The 25,052-nt window shown below is 36.5% G+C and overlaps 1 protein-coding gene across 1 annotated transcript in view; it reads right to left on the bottom strand.

Moving 5' to 3' along the window:
- The window catches only part of HCN1 (hyperpolarization activated cyclic nucleotide gated potassium channel 1), a 201,070-nt gene that overhangs the window by 19,371 nt on the left and 156,647 nt on the right, over positions 1-25,052 (bottom strand). The window contains exon 6 of the mRNA XM_050329499.1: positions 6,401-6,641. Coding sequence (XP_050185456.1) covers positions 6,401-6,641 — 241 coding nt within the window. The remainder of the gene's footprint in view (positions 1-6,400; positions 6,642-25,052) is intronic.

The raw sequence follows: 25,052 nt of genomic DNA on the forward strand, positions 1-25,052 counted from the left end.
CTATCAATATATATTTGTATAAGTTTTATATATAATTTGTATAAATTAGATTAGTATTAGGCTTATTACATACATTAATAATTCTGCTCTGTAAAGCCCCAGTAAATAATGAACTAATCTCTATAAGCAAAAGACTCATATTCTTGTACTTCATCTTGAAAGACATCAAAATCTTTGCATTTTGCCAATTTTATATGCCTAGTGAAGAATTAATACACAATCTGTTCGGTAATTTCTTTTGTCACAAGAAGAGTAATTTCTAATCCAATCACCTGGTCCTGAGAGGAGACAGTTCAGTTGGATTGAAACCTGGCAATTCCTCCCTATCACTTACTACTTGGATTATACCATTAATGAGACTGAACTGTCAAGATATTAAAAAGAAACACAAAATACACACTGAGACAGAGAACAAAATAGGGGGAAGCTTTCATTATCCACTGTTGTGTACTTAACAAAGACTTTTGCACTTTCAGTATAGTAAACTGTAGATACTCAGGACCATGGACAAGATAACAAAAAAACTGAACAACTTAGCCATCACAACATCCTCAAAATACATTTGCTTACATTTTTGACCTGCCTCCTGATTCTTATTCTCCATCCCAGGAAGGCTGAATTGAAGTGTTGAATTCAAGTGTTCATCTTAAAACTGCAACTCAATTTAGCTGCAAACACATGTGCAGTCAAGTTTTCCTACTTGTTCAAAAGGGATAGGTGTATACACCTTCCCACTCTTTTCCAGCTTGTGAAAGTTGTTCAGACGTGCTTGCCCCTTGCATTTTCTTCCCTTTCCCATCAGTCTCATGCCCATGATGCTCTCCCTGCACTGTCAGCTCCTCCATCTCTTATTTCTTTGCACCACTCAGAACCTGACTCCTACCCACAGAGTCCTCTCTCTCTTGACATCTATCTGGCTCCTCACACTCTTCCCTATGGTTTTGGCCTATGTGTCAATATAGTCCAGACCATCCATTCATTCTCTAGTGACCTTCTTCATTCATGTTATTGCACATGCCTACAGATGTAGCTAGAAGGAGAAGGTCATAATTGTCTTGGATAAGGAATTGGTTGGACAGTTGCATCCAGAAGGTAGTGGCTAGTGGCTTAGAGTCCTGATGGACATCAGTGACGAGTGGTGTCCCTCAGGGGTCCGTAGTAGGACTAGTGTTGTTTTGTATGTTCATTAATGACATAGATGAAGGGATCGAGTGTACCCTCCACAGAGTTTCAGATGATACAACACTGAGTGGTGTTGTTGACACAACTGAATGACAGGATGCCATCCAGAGGGACCTGAAACTTCATTAGGTTTAATAAGACCAAGTACAAGGTTCTGCACCTGGGTCATGGAAAACTCTGGTATTAAAACAGGCTGGAGGATGAACAGATCAAGAGCAGCCCTGGAGAGAAGGACTTGGGGTTGCTGGTGGATGAGAGGCTGGACATGAACTGGCAATGTGTGCTCACAGCTCAGAAAGCCAATTGTATGTATCCTGGGCTGCATCCAAAGCAGTGTGGCCAGCAAGTCAAGGAGGTCATTCTGCCCCTCTGTGCTGCTCTGGTGATACTCCACCTGGAGCTCTGCATTCAGCTCTGGGGTCTCCAGAACAGGAAGGACATTGACCTTTTGCAGCAAGTCTAAAGGAGGTCACCAAGATGATTAGAGGGCTGGAGAACCTCTCCTATGAGGAAAGGCTGAGAGAGTTTGTTCAACCTGAAAAGGATTATGGGTGATGTAATTGAGGTATTCTAGTACCTGAAGGGAGCCTACAAGAAAGATGGAGATGTACTTTTTTACAGGGGCATGTAGTGACAGAACAAGGGGGAATGGCTTCAAACTGAAAGATAGTAGGTTTAGATCAGATGTTAGGGAGAAATTCTTCACTATGAGGGTGGTGAGGCACTGGAACAGGTTTCCCAGAGAGGTTCTGGAAGTGTTTAAGGTCAGGTTGGATGGGGCTCTGAGCAACCTTGTATAGTGAAAGGTGTCCCTGACCATGACAAGAGGAGTGGAACTAAATGATCTTAAAGGTCCCTTTCAACCCAAGCCATTCTCTGATTCTGTCGTTCTATGATAATTTCCATTGAGGGCAACCTTGTTTACCTTAATATGAAAACTGTGTCAGTGGTAGAAGTTTCTGTTGTATTTTTAAAGAGAAAAGATGCATTTGTGCTATGCTGAAAGGGGAAGCAATCCCATTCCTAATAATGGGGAACTAGAAGTTGGTTTACAAAATAGAGGGAAAAAAATGAAGGAAGACATAAAAAAATCCATAGACATTTCAGAAAAATGAGATATGCCCCAATTAAATATAAATCCAATAAAAGCTAAAGTATTAAAATCCTGGAATTCTCCAGTGGTAACTGTGGCTTACATAATTTCACTGATGTAGAAATGACTATATAACCATGCAATATAGTGAAAATTAGTTTCATGTATTCTTCCTCATCTAATTCCTGTCCTTTTTTATAAAAACTCATTTAAGCATACCATGTGAGGACAGGGATTCTAAGGTAAGGTAGTAAAAATTTGCTGTTTTCTACAAATGCCAGTAAAAGGCAAATGAAAATGGATTGACCAGAATCTTTATGAAACAATCCTTGCACTGGTCCATGCCTGTTCCTGACATAGTTTATAGCACTCTCTTTAAAATATTTTCTCTGTGGTCATTACTGAAAAGTTTAAAAGAACATAGACAACCTCAAATAATTTTTTTCTGAATATATTTATCATCTAATAATGAGGGTATATTGCTTTTTGATATGTTGACTTCAGATCTGACAGAATGTAGACTGGTCAGCATTTCTCAAAAATTCCTTCAATTGATGGAATTTTATGTATTCCATCAAAGGGAGAGCTGGGGGGAGGGTAAGGGGAATATGGCTTAGTAAAAAGGATAGTACGAAAAATTACTTGGAAATTCCTACTAGCACTTGGATAGGTAGGATGATAATGTCCTTCAATCAGCAGTCTGAAAAAAAATCTTTTTAGGATGAAAATTAGCATCCTACACAATGCTGGGCTAAGTAATGCTCCTGCACACAAAGTTCAAGAAGATTAGATTTATGAACACACATGAAGGTTAAGGGACAGAATGCTCTTCCCACAGGAATATCAATGAACAAACCACAAGATCTCTGTGGTTACAGCCTTGTACTTAACTCCTTCCCTCACAAAGGAGAAATCAGTGAGCACAGATGAGGAAAGAGGCAGATAGTGATCAAAACCAGGTCTATGGAGGGCTCTATCTAAAGTCATCATTTTGCATGTCCTTCAAAAATCAACAGAAAATGTACAGCAGAGATGTAGTCTGATTAGTCTATTCCACTGGTGGTTTTTTAGGCATGTTCTTTTTGAGAAGAATTATCAACAAATTGTCAGGTTTATCTAGTCTCCTATTAGACCAGATCTGTAGGGAAGTCTGTTTTTTAGCTAAAAACAAAGATCAGGAAAGAAAATTTAAATGTTCAGCAGCATCTCAGTCTTCAAACCTCCAGATTTTTTTACCTCTCTTTTTTACTGCAACTTTTGGTTTATCAGCTTTTGCTCTCCCAACAGTCTCTATTCAAATACTGGTGACACTGCTATAGTTCTTAAATATTGGCTTTCACACTAATCTTCATTTCTTCCACAACTTGAGTGTTGTTTTTTTACTGCTAAGTTTTTTTTTCCTAATTTTCACTTGATACAATGTTATTAATATCCATTAATATCCATATTAATATCCAAACATTTTACATATTATAAGTTTGACAAATGTTTTTCAAATCCAAGGCAGGATGCTGGTGAAACCCTCCATGTGTTCTGGAGGGGAGACTGATTCTCCAGGGACTCCCAAATCTCTCCAGAGCCAAGGCCCCCAGGTAACTCATCTTTGGAGTATACCTGACATCCAGAAGTTAGCATTTTTGAGCTAGGACAAGGAAATTTCAAATGATAAGACATTTAAAAATTGAAAAAAGGATCTGTTCAGGCATGGTGCATCCCTCTTACCTATGTGCCCTTTCTTTGTTTTTGGGAGCACAAATGTTGATACTGATTTATTGTGTCAGACCTGGGAGTTATACAGATCTGTTGTTATAAGTTGTATCTTCTTCTTAAACAGCACCACAGCCTCAGATTTTTCATGTCTCCATTAGACAAAAAAGAGGCTATTGATCTTAGGATTTGAATGCAGGCTTGCTCTTCCACTCTGCAGTGTTTCGTGTGTCTGCTTTGCTCAGGAAACTTTACTCAGATTCTGATACAAATTTCAGGGAAAGAGCATGTTCTCCAGAGAGATGAGAATGTTAGAATTATTTTTTATTTTCCACTTTTCACAATCCAAACCTTTTCAATTCACAGATATCTGACGAGCAGCTTGTGTCCTCTCTTTTCAGCTGTGTCCATAGAAATATAGAATCATAGAACGGTTTGGGTTGGAAGGGATCTTAAAGATCATGTCGTTCCAAACCCCCTGCCATGGGATGGGATGCCATTCACTAGATCAGATTGCTCAGGGCCTAATCCAACCTGGCCTTGAACACTTCCAAAACTCCTCTGAGCCAAACAGGTCTTTGTTCTCCAGAGTCTGAAATATACTTCTGGAAATTCACAGCACTATATGGTGTTTTGTTACAAAAGATCTGAACCACACCACTTTGGATCTTAGGGTACTTCCTTTCTCAGGTCCTCTCTCCCTGTGCACTTGCCCTTTCTTTCCTCACCTTGCCTTGCCTCTCCTCACCTCTCCAGGCTACAGAAGCAGCTACTACCTTCCATTTGCACCAGCAGCTTTCAGGCTTTGGATGCGTTTGCACCCATTTTTACACCACCTGTCTCATCCCAGCTGCAATTTAGATGAGCAAAAGTGCTTTGGTATGCAGTGTAGTAAGTTCTTGTGGTGTCTGGATATTGCAAGGAGCTTATTTTTTTGCCTACATTCCTGTTAAGAAGGGTAGTGGGTGAACAGGATGAGCTAAATAGTTGTTTGCACTGCAACAACAGGCTGACAGTTATGTAAAATACTTTCATGTGCAATCTCCTCTGATCCTCTCTGGTTCAGAGGAGTATTATGGCCAAATTCAGCACGCAGGCTCTTGCAAACTCATTTTCATAAACTAGGGCACTGCTAAGCATAAAGGAGACCAAGGTTGCTCTGTTTCTTCATCCTCAGCATTTACCTTTTTTTTCTGCTTAATCTCCTGTCTTCAGAATCTACACTTTAATCCTGCGGGATAAGCACAGGACCTCTTTTACAGAAGTGCTTCTACAAATACTGGTGATACAAATCACCTTGCAGAGGCTACTGCAGAGTGACAAGGTCTGCTGGCCAGATCAGTAGGAGTTGCTTTAGGGTATTATTCTAAAATGGGATTAGTTAAATAACTCTATAGCCCAATTCAAACACTGAGCCCAATTCACTTTCCTAAGCTTCCGCCCTCTGTATATCAGCTAAATGGCACTGATTAGGCTTTCAATTGAACATTTTCTGAAAGGGTTACAGCTTGTTTCTGGGATGATTCATGGAATTCAACAGAAAATTGATAAAATGGCCAACTTCATGGGCAGCAGTGGTAACAAATGTTCAATTAGCTTCTGAAAACCAGCCTTCCTGCTGCTTATGGAAGCAGATGCCTATACTATTGCACAAAGACAATCTACAGTCATAAGGAACAACTTTTTTTATATTGGTCAATTATTAGGTATAAAAAAAGAAATTGCTTTCATCCAAATATAAGTATTCAGATTCCTTCATCTAAAAAAAAAAGCTATTTTCATTAGGATTACCAGATTAATTTAATTAGGATTAAAACCCATGCCTTGTCTTTATTAATATACATCTGTTAGAGACCTACCTAGTCAGACGAGTCAAATTTCTTATAATATATACCAGAAGAATAAATGTTGCTGTGTGCTAAAATTCAGTGAAAAAGCACTAATAACAACTTGAAATATTTGTGAATTACAAAATATTCCATGTAAAATTGCTCTTTTATCAATTGCCTAATTTTGCAAATGTTAACATGATTTTTTACCCTTAAATTTATGATTTAAAAAAAGTTACCCTTTTTCAAAGATTAATCCTGCCAATTTTACCTTTAGAAAGCTATAAAATTACCATGTAAATGATTATATTTTTATTTAAATAACAGTCTGTTAAATAACAGTGCTCTTAATTTAAAATAACTTCAAAATTCTGGAAGGTCATCCTGCATCTTTAATACTGTCCCCACAACAGTAAGCAGACTCTGAATGACTTATTCAGAAATATTTTGCATACCTTTTAATGCAGTCTGAATTGTCTAGGCAAAAGACATTTGGTAGACTTATTCTGAAATCTCTTTTTGTCTGTTATCTGCACATTTTGTTCTAGTGCATTCACTCCAGTGTTATCATTCATTTTTTCCTACTTACCTCCAAAGTAAGAGCCATCTGTCAGCTTCAGCTCCTTGTTGGATTTGGTGATGACACCAGCAACACCATGTTGAATGAAATACATCTTTTTACCCACAGCCCCTTCTCGGATAATATAGTCTCCAGGTTGGAACACCTCAAATCGCAGTTTGCTTAGCATGGCAGTCACAAAATTTGGGTCTGCATTAGCAAAAAGAGGCATTGTAGCAACCAGCTTCCGACAGTTGAAGTTGACAATCTCCTAAACAGGGAGGAAACATCACGATAATAATGGTCAGTAAATATGTACAATATGATGGGCATTCAAAAACGACTTTCTGCTTTCTTCACAAATATTTTCTTTATGCTCATATTCCTGTGTCTCTTTTGGTGCCTATTTATAAAATATTTTCACTGTTTCTAGTGAAGTGATTAAAACATCAGTGCAGTCTGACTTGTATTTCTGAGATTAAAGGCTGTCTTCTTCTGGTGACTTTTCACATGTTATTTATTATTCCCATTGGAATTAAAGGGAAAATATGACAGAAAGATAAAAATTAAATAGGTATTACTCTGCCTGACAACAAGATTAGGTGTTGCAATAACTATATTAAGTTATGAAGTTATGTAAGCCCTGTGTTTTCAAATAATACACCAGTAATATCTTTCTGTTCTGAACTTACCCAGTGGCCATATAAATGTGCATCACTATTAGCTAGTTGAAATGAAGAGAAAAATTTCTTTCGCAGTTTTTCTTTCATTTTATAAACACAGAAGCATACGTTTCTGTCCTTCAAAGAATTGTTTATATAGTAGACCCCTATATGCAGAAAGCACTACTCTTTTCCTAAGGCCTTAAGGGTTTCTCCCACCAAGACCACTTATATTTACAGGGCCAACTATGAGCACATCTGCATGAAAATATTAGTACTAAAAGGCTATAAGTGTCCTTGCTTTAAATAAAAAAAGAAAAACAAAAACCCACCAAAACCCAAAAACAACAAAAACCCCCCCACCAAAACCAACCAAACCAACCAACAAACACCCCAAAAACAATTTCTGAAATATTTTCAAGCTCATTCTTGCAAACTTTACATTGTGTTAGGAAATTACATAGTCAGTTGCCATTACAGATTTAACAGTGTTTTGAAGAGCTGAGACTAATCGCTATTACACATAGAGAGGGGCTCAGGCAGACAACATCTACGGAGATAGCAAACCCAGCATGACAGGAAGAGCAAGTATAATCATCTGTATATAAATGCACACAAAGCAAATAAAAGAAAAAAATAACCATCAATCACCTAACTACTTGTTAAAACTAAATATGATTTTATTGTCAGTGGAGTACCCCTAGGATTTCTTACACTAAACCAAGGCTTTGAGACTGATGTAAAGGAGACATCCCACCTACGAGTGCTCTCATTTCCTTGACTGAGACCCATTGCACTCCTGCTGGAAGTGGCTTTTTCAACCTCCAATGCATCTGCTGTCTCATATATCTCATATATCCCATGCAGACAGCTCTCTGAGCATGAAGCTTGGCTGTACTTATCCACAGATCTTCTCACAGCCCAACAATGTAATATCCTGCTTGCAGACATGGTGGGGAAGGTAATTCCACACCATAAACAACAGAACCATAGTTGGTTCTTCAAATCAGTCCCCTTGCATTTGAGAAAAATTGGGAATCCCCCCTTTGAAGGGAAGCCATTAGTTAATAAGGCATGAAGAGTGAAGAGAGTGAAGAAACAACCACCTTTCCCTGAGCTATCACATCCTTTACAAATAAATCCAGTGGAACTTCAAAAAATAAATTGGAAAAATGTCTCAACAGATACCCCACAAACTAATCTGCCTTGTAAAAACATGTGGTAAATTTAATGCAAGATATTTGCTGTTTGCCTGAATCCAAGAATTACTTCAAGCAACAGCACTGCAAGGTGTGAACTACCAGATAGGTGGCATTCAAATCAGTGAATACTGCTGTGTCATTAAGTCAAGAGGGGTAATCCCAGGCTACCCCTCTAAGTATAAGTATGAGGGAATAAATATCATACTGAGATTCCAACTGGCTGTCTTTTCCAAAGGATGGGGAAAAGATTGTTTTCCTTCTTGTTTAAACACTACATTTCTTAGTAAAGCTTCAGCCACCACCTCTTCCCCAAAGGAAAGTTATTCTCTTCTCCCATTGCTAGCAGCCTGGTGGCATCACAGGAGGAGCCCCAGACTAAATCCTCAGCTCCCTATGAGACTGCCTTACTGCAGGCTTGGCTGATGCTGGCAATAACTATTACTTGTCTTGCCTTGCTCAGGGACTGTTCAGCAGGCTTGCTGCTTGTTTTTTGTTTCTGAAAGTGAATAGCTTGTCTTGCATGCCCAGGAGGCAGAGAAAGAAAATTACTAAAGAAAGCAAAAATTGACTGGAAATTATATAGAAGCTGGTGGGGAAGCATGAAAAAAGCTGGGAGAGTAGAAAGTTCAACTCGAGTCAAATTAGAAAGAGAGTAAAATAGACCCAGGTGGAGTAGTACTAAGAAAGAGAGAATGGGAAGAAAACAAAAAGAAGGAACACAAAATGAAAAAATAAAAGAAGGCAGGAAGCTTGACTTTAAAAACAGACTGAGAAATGGAAATTGCTTGAGAAAGTGAGAGCATGGGAGAACAAAACCTGGAAAATAGATGTCTGAAGTGAAAGCTGGAAAGTAGGGCAGATGAAGTAAACAAGAGAGAAATTGGAAAAAAAGAGAAGTTATCAGTAACATATATTTAACAGTGCCATAAGACAGAGCATGATATAGAGAGAGGAGAGAATTCATATCTGCATGACTCCTCTGTGCAAAGCCAGTCCAGCCCAGCCAGAGAGGAATGCATCTTATCTTGGGAATTCCAACAAAACGCATCCTGGATATAGAATTTTCACTCTTGGAATCTCATGTCCTCTTATGGCTCAATCTTCTGCCCGCCTTTCTCTCTCATTATGAAATCTATATGTGGATATACTCACGTATACACACACATTATCCTGCTCAGCCTGAGTTGCCTAATGAAGGTACCAACATAGCTACAAAACCACCCTGCTGTGGTAATTTCAGCTGTTATATCCTAGTAATGCATTCATTTTGTTGATTAGTTTTCTGTGAAAGTTTGTGCTAAAGTGCAAACCTTCCTTATTTAAAATGGTAGAAGGTGGAAAATTACTGAGGGAGAAAGAAATCTGTCATTTTTAAGTGCTTTGTTTTTCTTTAAAGTGTTCTTTTATTTAAATATGAGACCATTCAGAGAAAGTAAAATACATTTCCCTGAGTCTTAATCACAGGCAGTGCTGCAATTCCAGATTCTTGTGTATTACTTTAAATGCCATCTTGGGAAGAAAGAAACAGTAAAGATTATGAAAGTGTTTTATGTAACTCAGAAAGTACTAGGAGAAAAAGTTCTGTGTTTTAAAAGAGAGGTAACAATGATCAAACTGACAAATTAAGAGTTGACACTTTGTGCAGAGAAAAAATTTTCCCTCATATATTTTTTTTTAATTCTTTGGAGCTAGGTTGGAACCAGACTATGCTGCCCAATATATCTTAACTGAATTAAATAATAATTATTTTGTCTCACCTCTACTTGACAAAAACACTAAATGAAGCCTGAGAAAAGGATTAGGGAAGAATATACCAAATGAAGCCTGACGAAAGGACTAAGAGTGCATTATATAGCTGAAGTGGTTAAAGGGCAAAAATGATTCAGACCTACATGGAGCAAGTGTTGAACGAGTCCAAGTATTGGTCTCCATTACACGAGATGTAAGTCAGGGATGCAGTGGTCTGCTTTATATAAGGGATGGGTTAGGTAATTACACTGACACCTGCTCCTTGGTAGTGTATTGGTTTTATTACTCATCTTGATCTTCCTGGATATTTTTTTAAGCTGATGTTAAAGCATCAGATATTATCGCTTTGTTCAATATTTCTTGATGACTGCTCTGAAGCATCTCAAGATGTTACAGAAGTAGTCACAACGTTGTCCTAACTGTGATTGGGGTTCTCTGATGGCATCTGTAGATTTTTTAGGACTTTTTCTCCAGAAGATTTTTAGCTGGAAGTAATGCTTTTAGTTAGACTGACCAGAAAAATACACAGAAAAATAGCTTAGCTTTGTTAGGTCATTTCTACGTACTATTGCAAAAATCTAGTGTATAACTGTAACAAGGAACATTTTTTTTCCTGAGTGTTTTTCTTCCTTTACACTGTGCTTTCGAGGGATGAGAAACTAAATCAGTCTCAATTTCCTGATGATTGAAAGGAAGAAATCACTTTACTGAGAAAGCTATTTTTTCCTGTAAGAAATAACTCACAGATAAGAGATTACTGAAGCATCATTTAGAGACACCTATAGGAAAAAGCATTACATTTAGGGATTTGGGGCTGTGTGAACAGGTTAGATATATTTAAACCCAGTTTTGAGGAGTCATATTCTGTATGTGATTATGATTTCCCGTAATTTTTTAACCCATTGGTCAATTATAGTCAAGTTTGGCAGAAAGAAGGCATCTCACTGATACTAAGTTCTCACAGGTTTTATGACAGCAGGCAATCAGGAGGACTAGGATTAGTGCCCCACTGAGGGAATGACTACATCATAATCTAACAACTTGTTAAATGCCAAAAAATCTACATGTGGCAACGGGATGCAATATTCTTCATTTCTGGTGCATGTGAGATTGTTTAAATTGCTTGGACACATTCTGTTTAATCCTCCATACAGAGTTTATTATTTTAAAATAAATTTTGCTCAGAGGCCTTTCATGTAAGCAATAATGACTATGTACATTTTTTTCTCTTTGAGTGGGATTGACATGATTTTCCATTTTTCAATTACACTGATCAATTTCAATATAGAGATTCTGCTTAAATTTTACTAACGAATATGGTAACTCTTGGACACTATTATTTACATCCAGAGCTGTGTCAAGAAACAGTATTCTTTTTTCTTCATTATTTGGTATTTTGTCATTCTGTTAATGTATCTGGATATTTTATGTGTGTGTTTTAGCAAACCTTCCTGTCTAGCCCCTTTGGTTACAGATTTTAAAGCCCAAGAATGCTCTGCTCTGAGGTAGCCTACATATTTGACCTACAGACAAAGCACAAAAACTGAAAAAAACTCTGATATCTGAGGCAAAGACAGTTCATGGGATCTCAATTGCCTTGAAATCCAGTGGTCATCCTGTCTATTTACATTTTCAAGACCCTCCAATCCCCAAGACCTCCAGTCTTGGTTATCAAAATGCAGAAAATTTGTCAGCCAGTTGTGAGATAAGGCAGGAAAAATGAAGAATGAATAAATAGGCTTTCCAGCCAAATAATGAATGAGATTCCTTTATTGGATTCTACCAGCACTGAGTTGCAGAAGGGGTTCTTTTCCTTCTCTAGCTCCATTCAACTCAGGTTAAGACAAGTCAACCCTACAGAGAGCATATGGTAGCTAGTATTGTTGTCTCCTAAGAGAAAGCAATCTTTTTAATGCATTTGCAATCAGAAGAGATATAGATTTGAGTAATTATATTTTCTTGATTTTGTTGATTAAATATTGGCCTTCTGTATATTTTTCTGTCATTCCTTTCTTGATTGGAATTTTCAATTCAAGTCCTTATATGCATTTTTTATTCTTCAGTATTATTATTACTTTAAATTCAAGTGCAGACAGAATAATCCTTTTGAGATGGAATGGTTCAACCAAACCTCCAATAACGTCAGTCTTATGAATGATATCCATCTTTTCCCCAGCTTGTTAATTGATTTAATGGAGCTTAAGGAAGAGCAGTTCTATGCATCTCAAGCTTCTCTTTGGATCATCCATTATATTTAGAAGATTAAAAAAGAGCAAAAGAATGAATAAAGACACTATCTATGCATCCTTTCATTCACACAACTTTAACTACACAACATCCATTCTTTAACTATTTAAAAAAGGAATTTAGTTTTCATCTTATTCAATGTTCTGAAATGTTCTATGCTGTTTAAGTTTAGTTTCCAGCTGGGAAAAAATGAGAGGCTTTAAAATGGGAGCAGCAATGCAGGCCATGTTTCAAGGCAGTTTGTAACAGAGAGATAGCTAGTCTAATATCAAAATGCTGAGAAGTCCTGATAATTCAGATAAATACTTAAAGTTTGGGCAAACTGACCAATCTCTACTTCCTGAAGGTTTTAACTTCCGAAATGCTCTGCTGAACAAATTTTGTGAATACTTTTAGTAAAAAACACCCAAGTTCATTATAGGAGGTGGTATCAAGTTAGTGCTGTATCATAACAGCAGTTGCTGTGGAGAATGTTCCCTTCTATTAACTGAATAAAGAAACTGCAATTTGCAAAAGTATTTAACAATTACTGTTTCAGCTTTCTGCACCTGAGTAAACAAATAACTTCATTTTTATTTGTGTGTGTACATTGGAGTGTTATACTCACTAATATACTCACTAATATACTCACTAATTTTAATAAAAAATGTCTTGGGCAGGGAGCAATTAAAACTGAAACCTTCATTTAGTAAGTATTTTAAATATTGAAGTTTCTCCATTATATCAGTGAGACTACAGATGTAAACATATGTGTTTTCATACTGTGGCAGAAAGTGAATCCTAACAGACATGAAGTTGAAAAAATCCTATTGGTATCCATATCAGAATTTTTGTCAGTACATGGATAAGTGGAATGAGTTAGACATATTTGCTGTAAAATTAACGGAGCCCACTTCATGTTTTTCTAAAACAGCAATTAAGAAACAGGAGAAAGTTTTGCTAACAATCACAAAACTTTGTCTAGTCTGCTTGTTCACAGGTCTACTGTAAATGTCTACTGTAGCAGTGCTTTTCCACTGTCTTTCGAGTTCCAGTCACCACTTCTAGCTGGTTCTAGAAACCATTTTCATCATTGTGCATTCGTACTGAAACTCAAGTGATGAAACTTGTCAACACCAATCAATCTGTGTCTGATCTTGTATGTAACCTGTGTGGCAGCTACTACTTTTAAAATACTATATCCTCCCCAAAAAAACAGCTCAATTGCTACTTAGAGGTTCGCTGAATGAAGAGTACCTCTTTATTATTACCAAAGTGAGTGAGATTTCACCTGATTGCCAGCAGAAAAGAGGTTTTTGTCTTAGAATAGTGCTGCCATTCTCAGGAGAGTGCTTGATTCACCTGATACCAAGAAAGAGTAATTGTGCATGAGAGTGAGAAAAAGAGGAGGAAAAAGTGCAGTTTCACGAAGACAGCCCAAGTTACATTTGTGTGAATTATTAGGTAAAATAAATTCACTGGCATGCTTTGTTGTGTAAAATTTGTCTGTCAGAATTCAGAACAGCATGAAAAGTCTGAACAGTTTCCCTCACTGAAGAAAGCGAAAGCCATGAAGAGAGTAACTTGTGGGTGAAAGCAGGGAGGAAAAAATTCCCATATTTGAAACTATCATGGGGCTGACTGGGGCTAAAACAAAGTACTGAAGCAAAGAACTAGTTGGCAGGAAAATATAAATATACCTTGAAAGAAATTGAAAACTATGGCTTGGATCTAAATTTTTGCATTGACTTATTTCTGATTTGTGCTTGTTTGGTCAAGATCAGAAGCTGAAGTTGGGAATTCTTCCATGGAGAGTTTATTGTGTGCTCTGCAATAGGCAAGGAATTCCTTCTGCCATTCCATCTCTCCCTCTTTGTCTCCTGCTCTCCTCTTTAGTCCCCTGTGTACTGCAGCCCAAATGGCCAAAATAACTGAGACAGCAAGAAGGAAGTTCCCAAGAGAATGTGCTTTATCTACACACAATGTGTATGGTTTAGCTGACACAATAGCAACAACAACCAGGAAAACAGTCATTGAAAAATCAGTGGTAATTTGTTCACTGATTTATTTTACAGCTCTCAAAGAGCTCTGGATGAGAAATGCTGTATCTTGTTAATTGCTAGGTTAACACTTACTCTTTTTATTATGAATTAAAAGCCCATTGGTTCAAAGGCTCTCTCTATAAATTTATTAAGTGGCTTAAATTAAATCTTAGTGATTATACTGGATATATCTGGGATTTCCCAGTTGGCTAAGCTTGAAATATCCACATTGAAATTATATTTAGTGTTTTTAAGTGCATTTCAGTTTGCATCTAATTTGATTTATAATTATTCAGTGAAGGCCTACTCTGTGTTATATGGAAGAAACATCAAATTCCTAACTTTACCTAACACAAAATTTAAAAATTCTTACACTATGTATATGCCCCATCTTAAAGTGGTGAAAAAGAGCTTTGGTAAACAATGACATTTATTTAGATTTCTTAGACAAATGTGTGACAGGATCCTAAATGCCTGTGTGTATGTGCTAGAATATTTATAATGTCAGCTATAGATGAACTCATCTATATATAACAGAAGGTTATAAAAAGAAAGATAAGGAGGATGCAGAATCCCTTTCTAATTCTGAATCAGCCTTCGTCACTGCTTTGCAATGTGAACTGGGACAAGCTAATTGTATAACCATTTCAATTTGCCTTCTAAAGGAAACTACAGACAAGGGTGCTGGAGCAGGATCAGGTGCAAGGGTTCAGTGATGTTATGTTGTGAGTAACAACTTGCATCACGGTGTAAGGAGCTCATGACCCACATTCTGGCCACTGCACCAGAGGCCGAGCATGCAGAAGTATAAAAATACTGAAAGTGCTGATTTTAGAGCCCTGTTTTACAGTGAAACATGAGGAAGATGCTCGGTTGCAAGGGTGAGACTTGGAGAACTAGCTCCAGAAAAGATATCATCAGTTCATAAAAATGGAGATGAAGTTTCTGGGAATAACTTAGCAGAGTGTCAGCCAGACAGCCCTCAAGATAGAATTTGCTTGGGAGTACCACTTTGGCTAATATTGGTAGCTGCAGGGGAAAGAAATGAATAAATGGCAAGAGAGGTTGTAAAGAGTGGAAGAAATTCTGAGGAGTGCAAATGGTGACAGCAAAAACAGCCTCAGTAGGAGATCATGTGGAGGAAAGAGAAGGCAAACTGGCAGGAGCAGACTAGTCAATGCGAATTAGTAGTAACAGCTAGAATAAAAGTAATGCATCAGACCTTAAGTATTCAGTAGGCAGACACACTAAATAATGGCATGGTACAAGAGTAACAAAAAAAAAGTCACACTACAACTAGAGGCCAAATCATGGTCAAGATTTGACAGATCAAGGATGCACAGGACATCCTCAGCATTTCTACATCCTGAAAAGCTTTGTTCTATGGAGCATGGAGAGGAAGCAGCTATATAAATAATAAATGAGAAATCAGGGGGGATACCTATAGCCATCTACATTTACAGTTGCTCTGTTTGCTCTCTGAATGCAATCACTGAGGCCTTAAATAGCCATGCTTATGCTTTCCCTACAGGACTAGACATGCACTAAAAGCAAGGGGGCCTGATGACAGCAGAGCATTCAGGAACTGCCATTAACATCCATGCATGAGACAGGCAGCCACAGGATGCAGGTGCATAGGAAGTTCCAGATTCTTTACAACACTTAAGTAATCTTTTTCAGGTCAATTTCCGTTCATCTGCTTGCCCAGAGTTTTAAATTTATTTAACTGTTAATAGCGTTTAAGTATAATTACATTACTCACAGTGACTTAAACATAGACTGAAGTTTATATCCATAAGAAATATGTTCCTATAATTTATTCATAAAGATTTCCAAATGATCTTAAGACTATGTCTTCATCTCTACCTTTATGAATAAATTTATCTTTTATATTGAATTTATATCATAGGAGAGCTCTTATACCCCTTGTAACTACAGTTAATTTTAAGATAATGTATTATAAATATTGACTGGGTGCCATAGGAAACCTGTGTTGAGACATATCACAACAGTAGCAATAGAAAGACCATATTAAAGTACCTAATTCAATATATGTACTTACTGTGATGTGAAGATACCAGCAAAGTATTATATAATATTCTTCTCAAATATACATCTTGCACACATGTGTTTGTGTGTATGTGCCAGCAAGTCAGGGGGTATGTGTATACATATAAATATACATATGCATATATATGCTCTCCCACACATGTATTTATATATGTACAAATGTACCTATTTGTACATTTAATGAAAAAAATTAAAGTTTAACTAATTAATGGGTATTAGAGCTATATTCAAATTAGTTTTAGTTATATATTTAGAGGCTAATATAACTCATGTAAGAGTGTGTGCTTGTATAACTGAGGTTATAATCTATAAGCAAAGAGGTGAGAGGAAAGAAGATTCTGCTCTGAGTACCAATTATGTTCTTTGGAAATGAAATGTCCTGATGTTCTATATTCTGCAAGGACACATGATCTGAATCTATTTTCAGTGAACATCTTCTCACATGGTGGCCTAAAAATAGGCCAGCCATGAACTTTAAATAATGGCTCAGGAAGGGTATTAACCTCTTTCTCACAATCTAAGTTTGTCGCTTTGCTGTAAGTATCAATATTATGAAGAACGTATCTGGTGTTAGAGAATGACGAAGCAAGCTACATACACCTCCATTTCTGCTTCTCTGCAGATGTCATGGCCTCTTAATTCCCTTCAAGGTCTGTTATATATATATTAAGCTGTCCACACACAATACCGACAGCATTTCTTTTCCTCTAAGTAGTGAATCTATTTTCTGCCAGATGTTAAAAAGAAAAAACTATTTAATTTCCAATGTAGCAGGGATGGGAGACTTTCTACTCTCAGTGAAATATGATGATTATGAAAACTTATTTTTCATAAATACACAAGTGTTTATACAATGTGTGGCAATGAGCGGTACTAGATTTTTGTTTCAGGGACTGTGGATGTCTGTACTAGCCACTGTATTTCCCAAATAATTTATTACAACTCTCAGAGCATAATGCTTAATTTTCAAGTGTTTCTCAGTAATTCTACTCTTTTCTTACCTTTTTATTAGACACAGATACATATTTGCTTCCTGATTTTCAATTTAGTACAAGCAAAATCCTCACTATGAAATAAACTTAATTTTTAATACATGTAAGGGACGTTCATGAGATCACAGAAATAATAGTTTTCAGTTGCACAGTTAGCTAATGACTGCCGTATAGGCTAAAATGAAAGCTGTTAATTACAAAGACTGTGGGTTTTCTTTAAATTGATATGTGTACCACACAGGTATTTATTTGATCTACAAAATATTTTAGTTTTCTAGCAAGGCATCATCCACTGCTTCAAATGTACTATAGTGAGTGCATGAACATGCAATGATCAGCTCACAAAACTTGCAGCTGTTTGTGTTTTAGGGCACCTTATTGGTATCCCTCAATCAACCATGGTTCTTTGCTTTTCACAAATGAGGAAGATGAAAAAATTATTTATTGAGAAGAAAATTAATAAACATAGACTCCACAGAAGAAGCTGGGAAATTAAAATTCTCTTCAGGGAACTCCTTTGTCAGTCACTGCTCTACTACTACCAAGGATGGCTTATGTCCCAGTGCTACCACCGACCCAGGAATGTGAAGGTATCAGGAAAGAGGCAGAGAAAACAGATAAAAACATTGCCTTGAACTCACTCCAGGAGTTACCAGGAAGTCTGTACCTGTAAACACAATGTCAGAATCCACATTTTGCACCAGCTTTTAACTTCACTCATCTCTGAGACTTTCATTAATCACTAAAAATATCAGATGATAAGTTCCTTCAGTGTTAGACATTTATCTTTAAATGCAACAAGTGTAATTCAACTCCTTGTGCATCCATACCTCTGCTAAATTTATCTGTCCATTTATAAATAATTTCAAAAATTTTAATTCAATTCCCATTTCTATTTAATCTCTTATGTAAAAATTCTTCATCTCAAGAGATTACACTTGATTACACAAGATTATTTTGCAACTATAGAGGAGACTCCTGATTTTTCAGGCACTTAAAAAATTCAGTATTTCAACTTTGACTTATCTACAAGACAATTTACGGAGAAAAGATTTTAGGTATTTGCTTATCACATTTTCTAGATAACAGCAACAGTACAAAACTACAGATTAGAGAGAATTTTATGCAGGTTTCAAAATAATGTACAATTTTTATTTTGTTCAAGTAGCACTAGGATAAAAGGAAAACAATGACCTAGCATTGCCTTGAACTGCATAATTTAACTTGGATATCTTTCACAGCTTTAACTAGATTTACCTTCTTTAATTATTAGTGTACTAACTGGAATTTAAGTTCTTAAGTGTGTACTCAGAACAGATTTTGTGCTTGGTTGTTTTTTGCATGCTCATGAAAGACAACACCAGATTTATTCATGGTAAGTGCTGTGTAACCTTCTGTACGCTGTTACTACCATATTCATAATGTGCAACAGAGTGCATAAAAATAGGCCCATGCATTTGCTTCTGCATCAAACAGTTCATGGCATATTTATCTCCTCTGGCTGGTGGCAAATCACAATCTTTATTTGTGGTGATTTTCATGGACAGTGGCATCTTTGAGGGGTGCCCATTCAACACAGAAACTTTTGCATTACACGGTCCCCATAGCATTTTTACTGGTTCCAAATAAATATGCTTCAAAAGACTTTAGCCTGCTTTCGGATCTAGAATTTAAATTCTACAGTGGAAACTTATGGAAAAGATGTTCACTCTCACCACTTTCAAGGATGAGATTTACAGGAAAGGCATGTGGGCATGTCTACACTTTGCATCTCTGTTTTGTCTGAAGTATGCTTTCTACTGGAGTCAGGGCTGTATCCTGCCCTCTACTTTCCCCCTTTTCCTTCCAGTGCTTCCCTTATGCAAGTGCCATGATTTTTTGCTGCAGAAAATAGAGAACCCTGGTAGGTACCAGAATCCAAATCCCACATCTCCTAATCTTGAATTAAAAGAGACAACATAATTTCCAGCCCTGTACTAAAAATTTTAATTTACTTGTTTTTCATTTTTCTTCAGTTATTCTCTAATGGGTTCAAAGGAACATGTGTTAACTTCTGCTGTTTTAATGTAATGGATTTATAGTCACAATTCAGGGCAAAATATCACTCATTTTTAGCGAAATAAATCAAAACTTTCCATATCTGACCAAAAAGAACACTTGTCGTGCCAAACCAAGCACAGTAGTAAAAGAAGGAGTTTACATAAGAAGAACTAACTCAGAAGATATTTGAAGGTTATTATTTTTTTATTATTATTATATATTATTATTATTATAGGTTATTATTATTTTGAACTTCCTAAACATCAGCAATGCTATCTATAATTGCAGTAGCATATTGAAACCTAATAGAAATGAACATGTTGTGAGAAGCACTCACACACAGTAACCTTTTCTGGGTTCCACCAGAAACCACACAGAGGATAAAAAGAAGTGTTTGCCTCTTTCCATCCACTGCCCTGAGCACTACCTGGGTGTCAAGTATCTGAACAATTCTTCAGTCCATTAAAAACTGAGATACAAAAGGTGCTTGGAATCATTATCATTTCCTTATACAAAAGACAACTAGTGCACTAAGGATTTGGGCATTTGATTTGTTTTAGTATATTCGAAGTGCTCATGAAAAAACTGTCATGTCTGAAATATTTATTAAACAATTACAACAAAGGAATCTCGTAGGTGCAGTAACATGTCTGTTCGTAACTACTGAGCAGCGCTGGTGTATTATTATCTGTATTATTGGAAGCACTTAGATGTGGGACTTGTCAAAGCATGTATCATCTCAGGATGGATTTGCTAATAAAGCACATCAAACACAGAAGGGACTGTGATCAAAGTTTCTTGAATATGCACAACAGTAATGAAAGTAGATGACAATTCAACTGCAGCATGTACACTGGTGTATGTGCATACATCAAGGAGCAAACACACTCCCCATAGCTCAGGAAATCAAATCACATTGTCTTAGGTCCCTGGGAAACAGGTTTGTTACCACATCACACCTGCTGGGGAAAATCATTTTAAAACACTATAATCCAATCCAGTGGTGATTGTCTACCCATTTTCACATTAAAATGGCTTTTTGTTACTATTTTTGTTTGAAAAAGTTTGTTATAGTTCTTTGTAAGAGGTGGTCAGGGGTTTGCCTGAGCTTTGTATACTTGGACTACAATTTAATATACTTTATATATTTAATATATTTGAAAAATACAGATTTTTTTTTTTAGCATTTGTCAAGTAAATAATGCTGTGGCATATCAGCATTTATTCTGCAACACTAACATGCTGCATAATTCATTTGTGATTCAGTACTCCAGAGTATGAACAAAAGGTCTATTTTGTGTCTCTCTGAAAAAAAAAAAAAACCAAACCAAACCCCAAAAAATTTTAATCGACTGGATAAAGAGGTATTCATGCTCCATGTAGACATATAAGGAGATATTTAAATGAGTTCCAATGTGAGTGCATCTGTAATTCTGGTGCACTTTTCCTACTTCCCCTCTTTAAGCTTCATACCAAGGATCACTGCATATTAAATGCAGAAAAGTGGATAGCAATTAAATAATTATCTTTCTGTCTTTTATAAGATAAATTTAGGGACATAAGTTGTTATGGAACCAAAATACTTGGAATCTCCAAATTTTAATATTGCTTCTGATCCTTCATTATTTTTTAATAAAATAGTTAGATTTTCTACCATTATTTTAATGTTTGAAAGCCTGTAGTCCAAAATCAACATAGCTATGCCATTAAATAGGATCAAACATTCCATAGTCTAATCACACCACATTTTGGCCTCATATTATTATTATGGAGGTGCTTCATCTTTTGTGCACAGGATTATAGTATAGTCAAAATGAGAGACTATATTGTTTCATGATTTCTGAAGATAAATACTAAATTAAAAGAATGATATTTAAAAAAGGATGTATCTTTTAATGGGGAAAAGGAGAAGGTCTAAAACTAGGAAAAAATACTGAGGTTACAAAACTGATAATTTTAAAATTGATTTTGAAAAGACAAAAATACTTGAATTGTCTACATGTACAAACTGATTTGCTTTGTGTCCCGTTTTCATTTAAATACAATATTAAATTATAAATAATGGAAGCTTTCCATTAGTTGGTTGTGGAAGCACTTCTCTTACAAGAACTGTCACAAAATGCCACTCCTGATGCAACACTAGAGACTGTGCAAAGTGTTTTTCAGAATCTCACACCTGACTCATTAGGCTGTAATAGGTACCACAATGTACCTGTATTCACTATCCCTATGGAAAAAACAAAGGCCAAGAACTTCACACAGTTCTGCTCAGTTCCAGAAACAGCACCATGCAAAAATGAAGAAGCTTTTTAAAAAGAAACTACAAGATGCTTCTTCTGTCTTGTGTGGAGAAATATTAAGTGGTACATTTAAACACATAAAATAATGTATCCATTACCTCTTAGAGTTAGTTCTTACATTAAAATTAAAAAAACAACAAAAAATCCCCAACTTGATGGCTGGTAGTTTAAAAGCAAATTAACATTAGGAATTAGTAGGAAATTAATTATTTGTATTATTATAGCATCAGTATGCTAGCTGCAGACCTGATGCTCTCAGCTTTAAAAGGTTATAGTGGAGCCAGGAAAAAAAATTGAGAATGGCAAGAAGGATGATCATAAGGGTGAGCTAGCTTCATGCAGGAAAGAATTAAATAAAGTGTATCTCTTAACCATCAAAAAATCACAGTTTAAGGAAATGATCATGTAAGTCTATAAAATCATAACTGTCATGCAAATAGTGGGTAGGAATTGACTGTACTATCACTTTTGCTACAAGAATTAATGGCCATCAGAACCATGAAACAGTCAGAGCCATGTTCAATCCCAAAAGAAAGAGGTGGTTTCTCATGCAGTAAGGTACAGGTCTGTGCTCCTTTAGAAAAGATGATGTGGTTGCAGAGAATATGTGGATTCAAGAATGCAAATAAGTAATTAGAAGAGATGTGTATTAAGGATTACCTTGTAAACAAATCACATTAGTCTCAGAGTATCCCTTAACCTGAAAATGCTGTGAGTCTAGGACAATCATTAATGGATACCCTGTTCTTCTCTAAGCATCCATTTACAGCCACTGACAGCGAGGGTGGTAGCTTAGACAAATGCCAGAGCTGAGCCACTTTGAAATTTCTTACAAGATGAACCTGGTTATGCATATTATTTAAACTTTTACACTTCAGATGTCCTTTTCCTTTTGGAATATATTTCTCTTATCTATGTGGAGTTTTTGTTGAGTTTGGGGTTTTTTTCTTTCCCTGTTTTCAGTACCATCTCCATTTCATGTCATGACAATTACAAAGACCCCTTTTAGGACTAAGGCCTTCTGAGGCCAAATGATGTTCAAGCATGTAGGTGGTAAAAATTCAGAGTTAAAAAATGTGAACTTTAGTACCTCTGTCTGCTGAAGAACCAGAGATGGTACTTATATATTGGAAACATGCTTATTGTTACCAATTTCTAATCACTACGTCAAGAAATGAGGGACAGAGACAGTTAATTGCAAATGCTATTAAGGACAGAATTTATTGTAAATGCTATTAAAGACAATTTATTTCACATGTCAACAATTTATTTCATGCTGTTTGAAGATGTAGCCTTTTTTTCTAAGCTAGTCAGCTAGGTTTTCTTTATGGTGAGAGCATATGTGTGTGGGTGGTATGTGGAGAGATATCTTGATGATTATCCTAGACTAGTTGCAGAACTTGCATGGAGCTACAGATAGGTTTGATGAATCCAACCCTGCATGGCCTGGAAGAAGCAATTAAAAATCCTTCATCTCTACCAAAATTGTAACTTCCAGGAGTCTCCTGGTTATTTTAATCTTGAGAAGACTGGACACTTATTTGGATAAGTATAACTGTGGAAAAGGGGATATGCTTTTCAGTTAGAGTGAAATTTCTGGATTTAATGAAAATAAACCTTTATCCTCTACTTTTGCCAGAGAGCATGTGTCCATATGAGCAGGTAGATGCATATCAAATTTTGCAGTGCATGGTTAATTCAGTTTGAGTGTGTAGAGCCGAGGATATCCAATTAACTACATTATCAATGAACTAATATACCCAAATTGTGCAATTAACTAAACTGGGGAGAATATAGAATTTTTCAGTCTCATAAATGTCTACCTTAGTTCCCAGTCATTGAACACAATCTGTTTGTTAATACAAGATTATGCTTAAATGATATAGGTCAGCCACTAGTTGCTATACTCAGCTTTGAAGCACTTAGATAGAGTATTGTAAAATGTAAAGATGTTCAGGATTCTTTTTTTTCCTTCTTTTAGGAAGACATAGTTAGCTCCCAACAATAAACATGACTCTGTTTTTATCATTCAACAGTGTTAGGCACTCAGACTTTTGGATCAAATATGCAACAAATATTTTCTCAGATTTTCATTATTTTAATCTACTATGAATGTTCTATACAGTCATCCATTCTCTTTTACCAAAAAAAGTCTTAAACTCTACTAACAAAGGAGATTATTGTCCTGCTCTGCTCTGTGCTGGTGCGGCCTCACCTTCAATTTTGTGTGCAGTTTTGGGTATTGCAATATAAGAAAGGCATTAAGCTATTAGAGAGTGTCCAGAGGAGGGCAATGAGGGTGGTGAAGGGCCTTGAGGGGAAGACCTATGAGGAGTGGCTGAGGGCACTTGGTGTGTTCAGGCTGGAGGAGACTGAGGAGAAACCTCACTGCAGTCACAATTTCCTCATGAGGGGAAGAGGAGGGGCAGGCATTGATCTCTTCTCTGTGGTGACCAGTGAGAGAACCCAAGAGAAATTATGTCAGCTGAGGTTTACGTTGGATATTAGAAAAAGGTTCTTCACCCAGAGTGGCTGGGTGCTAGAACAGGCTCCCCAGGGAAGTGGGCACAACACCAAGCCTGCCAGAGTTCAAGAAGCACTTGGACAGTGATCTCAGGCTCTCATGGTGTGTTTCTTGGGCATGGTCCTGTGCAGGGCTAGAAGTTGGACTTGATGATCCTGAGGAGTCCCTTCCAACTCAACATCATCTATGATTCTATGATTTAATAAGCATATACAGCTTTATTAGTATATTAGTATTTATCATGTACGAACTATTTTTACACCAGATTTTTACTGCTAATTCTATGTACTTCAGCTATTTTTAATAGCTGAATGATCATATTTATATCATGCATAATTACTTTTCTGCTAAATTTTAAAACATGGACCAAAAAAAAAAGGTCATCACTCCTAAAGAGAGCCTAGCTGTGGAAAATTTCAGCCCGTACAGTAAATTTGAATGGCTGAGAGCAAGGAGTAGTGAAAACACAGCAATTTTTTCAATAACATTTTGCGGTGCTATAATTATGCAGCAATTGTATGGTTTCTTTTGTTCTGCTTACTCTAAGTGAGAAAATAATGGTTTCAGATGAATGTCTTTGTCAGAAGCTACTTTCATCAAGAAAAGTACGTCCTGTTGAGACTCTGAATTTTTACCCTGTACTAAATTCCACGTATAATCAAATGTAGGATTAATTACAAACTTAAGAAATGCAGTAAGTATTTATTCTTCAGTGATGCAGCTAGGTTATCTGTGCTATCACCTATTATAGCCTTGCGCAGTTGTTGGCATGTAAGATAGTAAATCCCATCCAATATATGAACAACCTTTAAAGGCTCTAATTTATTATCCATTAACATGAAAAAAGCCACTGCCTGCACTACTGAACTGCACAT

This window comes from Myiozetetes cayanensis, unplaced genomic scaffold, assembly GCF_022539395.1.
Source record: "Myiozetetes cayanensis isolate MyiCay16 unplaced genomic scaffold, myiCay2020 scf4, whole genome shotgun sequence".
NCBI lineage: Eukaryota > Metazoa > Chordata > Aves > Passeriformes > Tyrannidae > Myiozetetes > Myiozetetes cayanensis.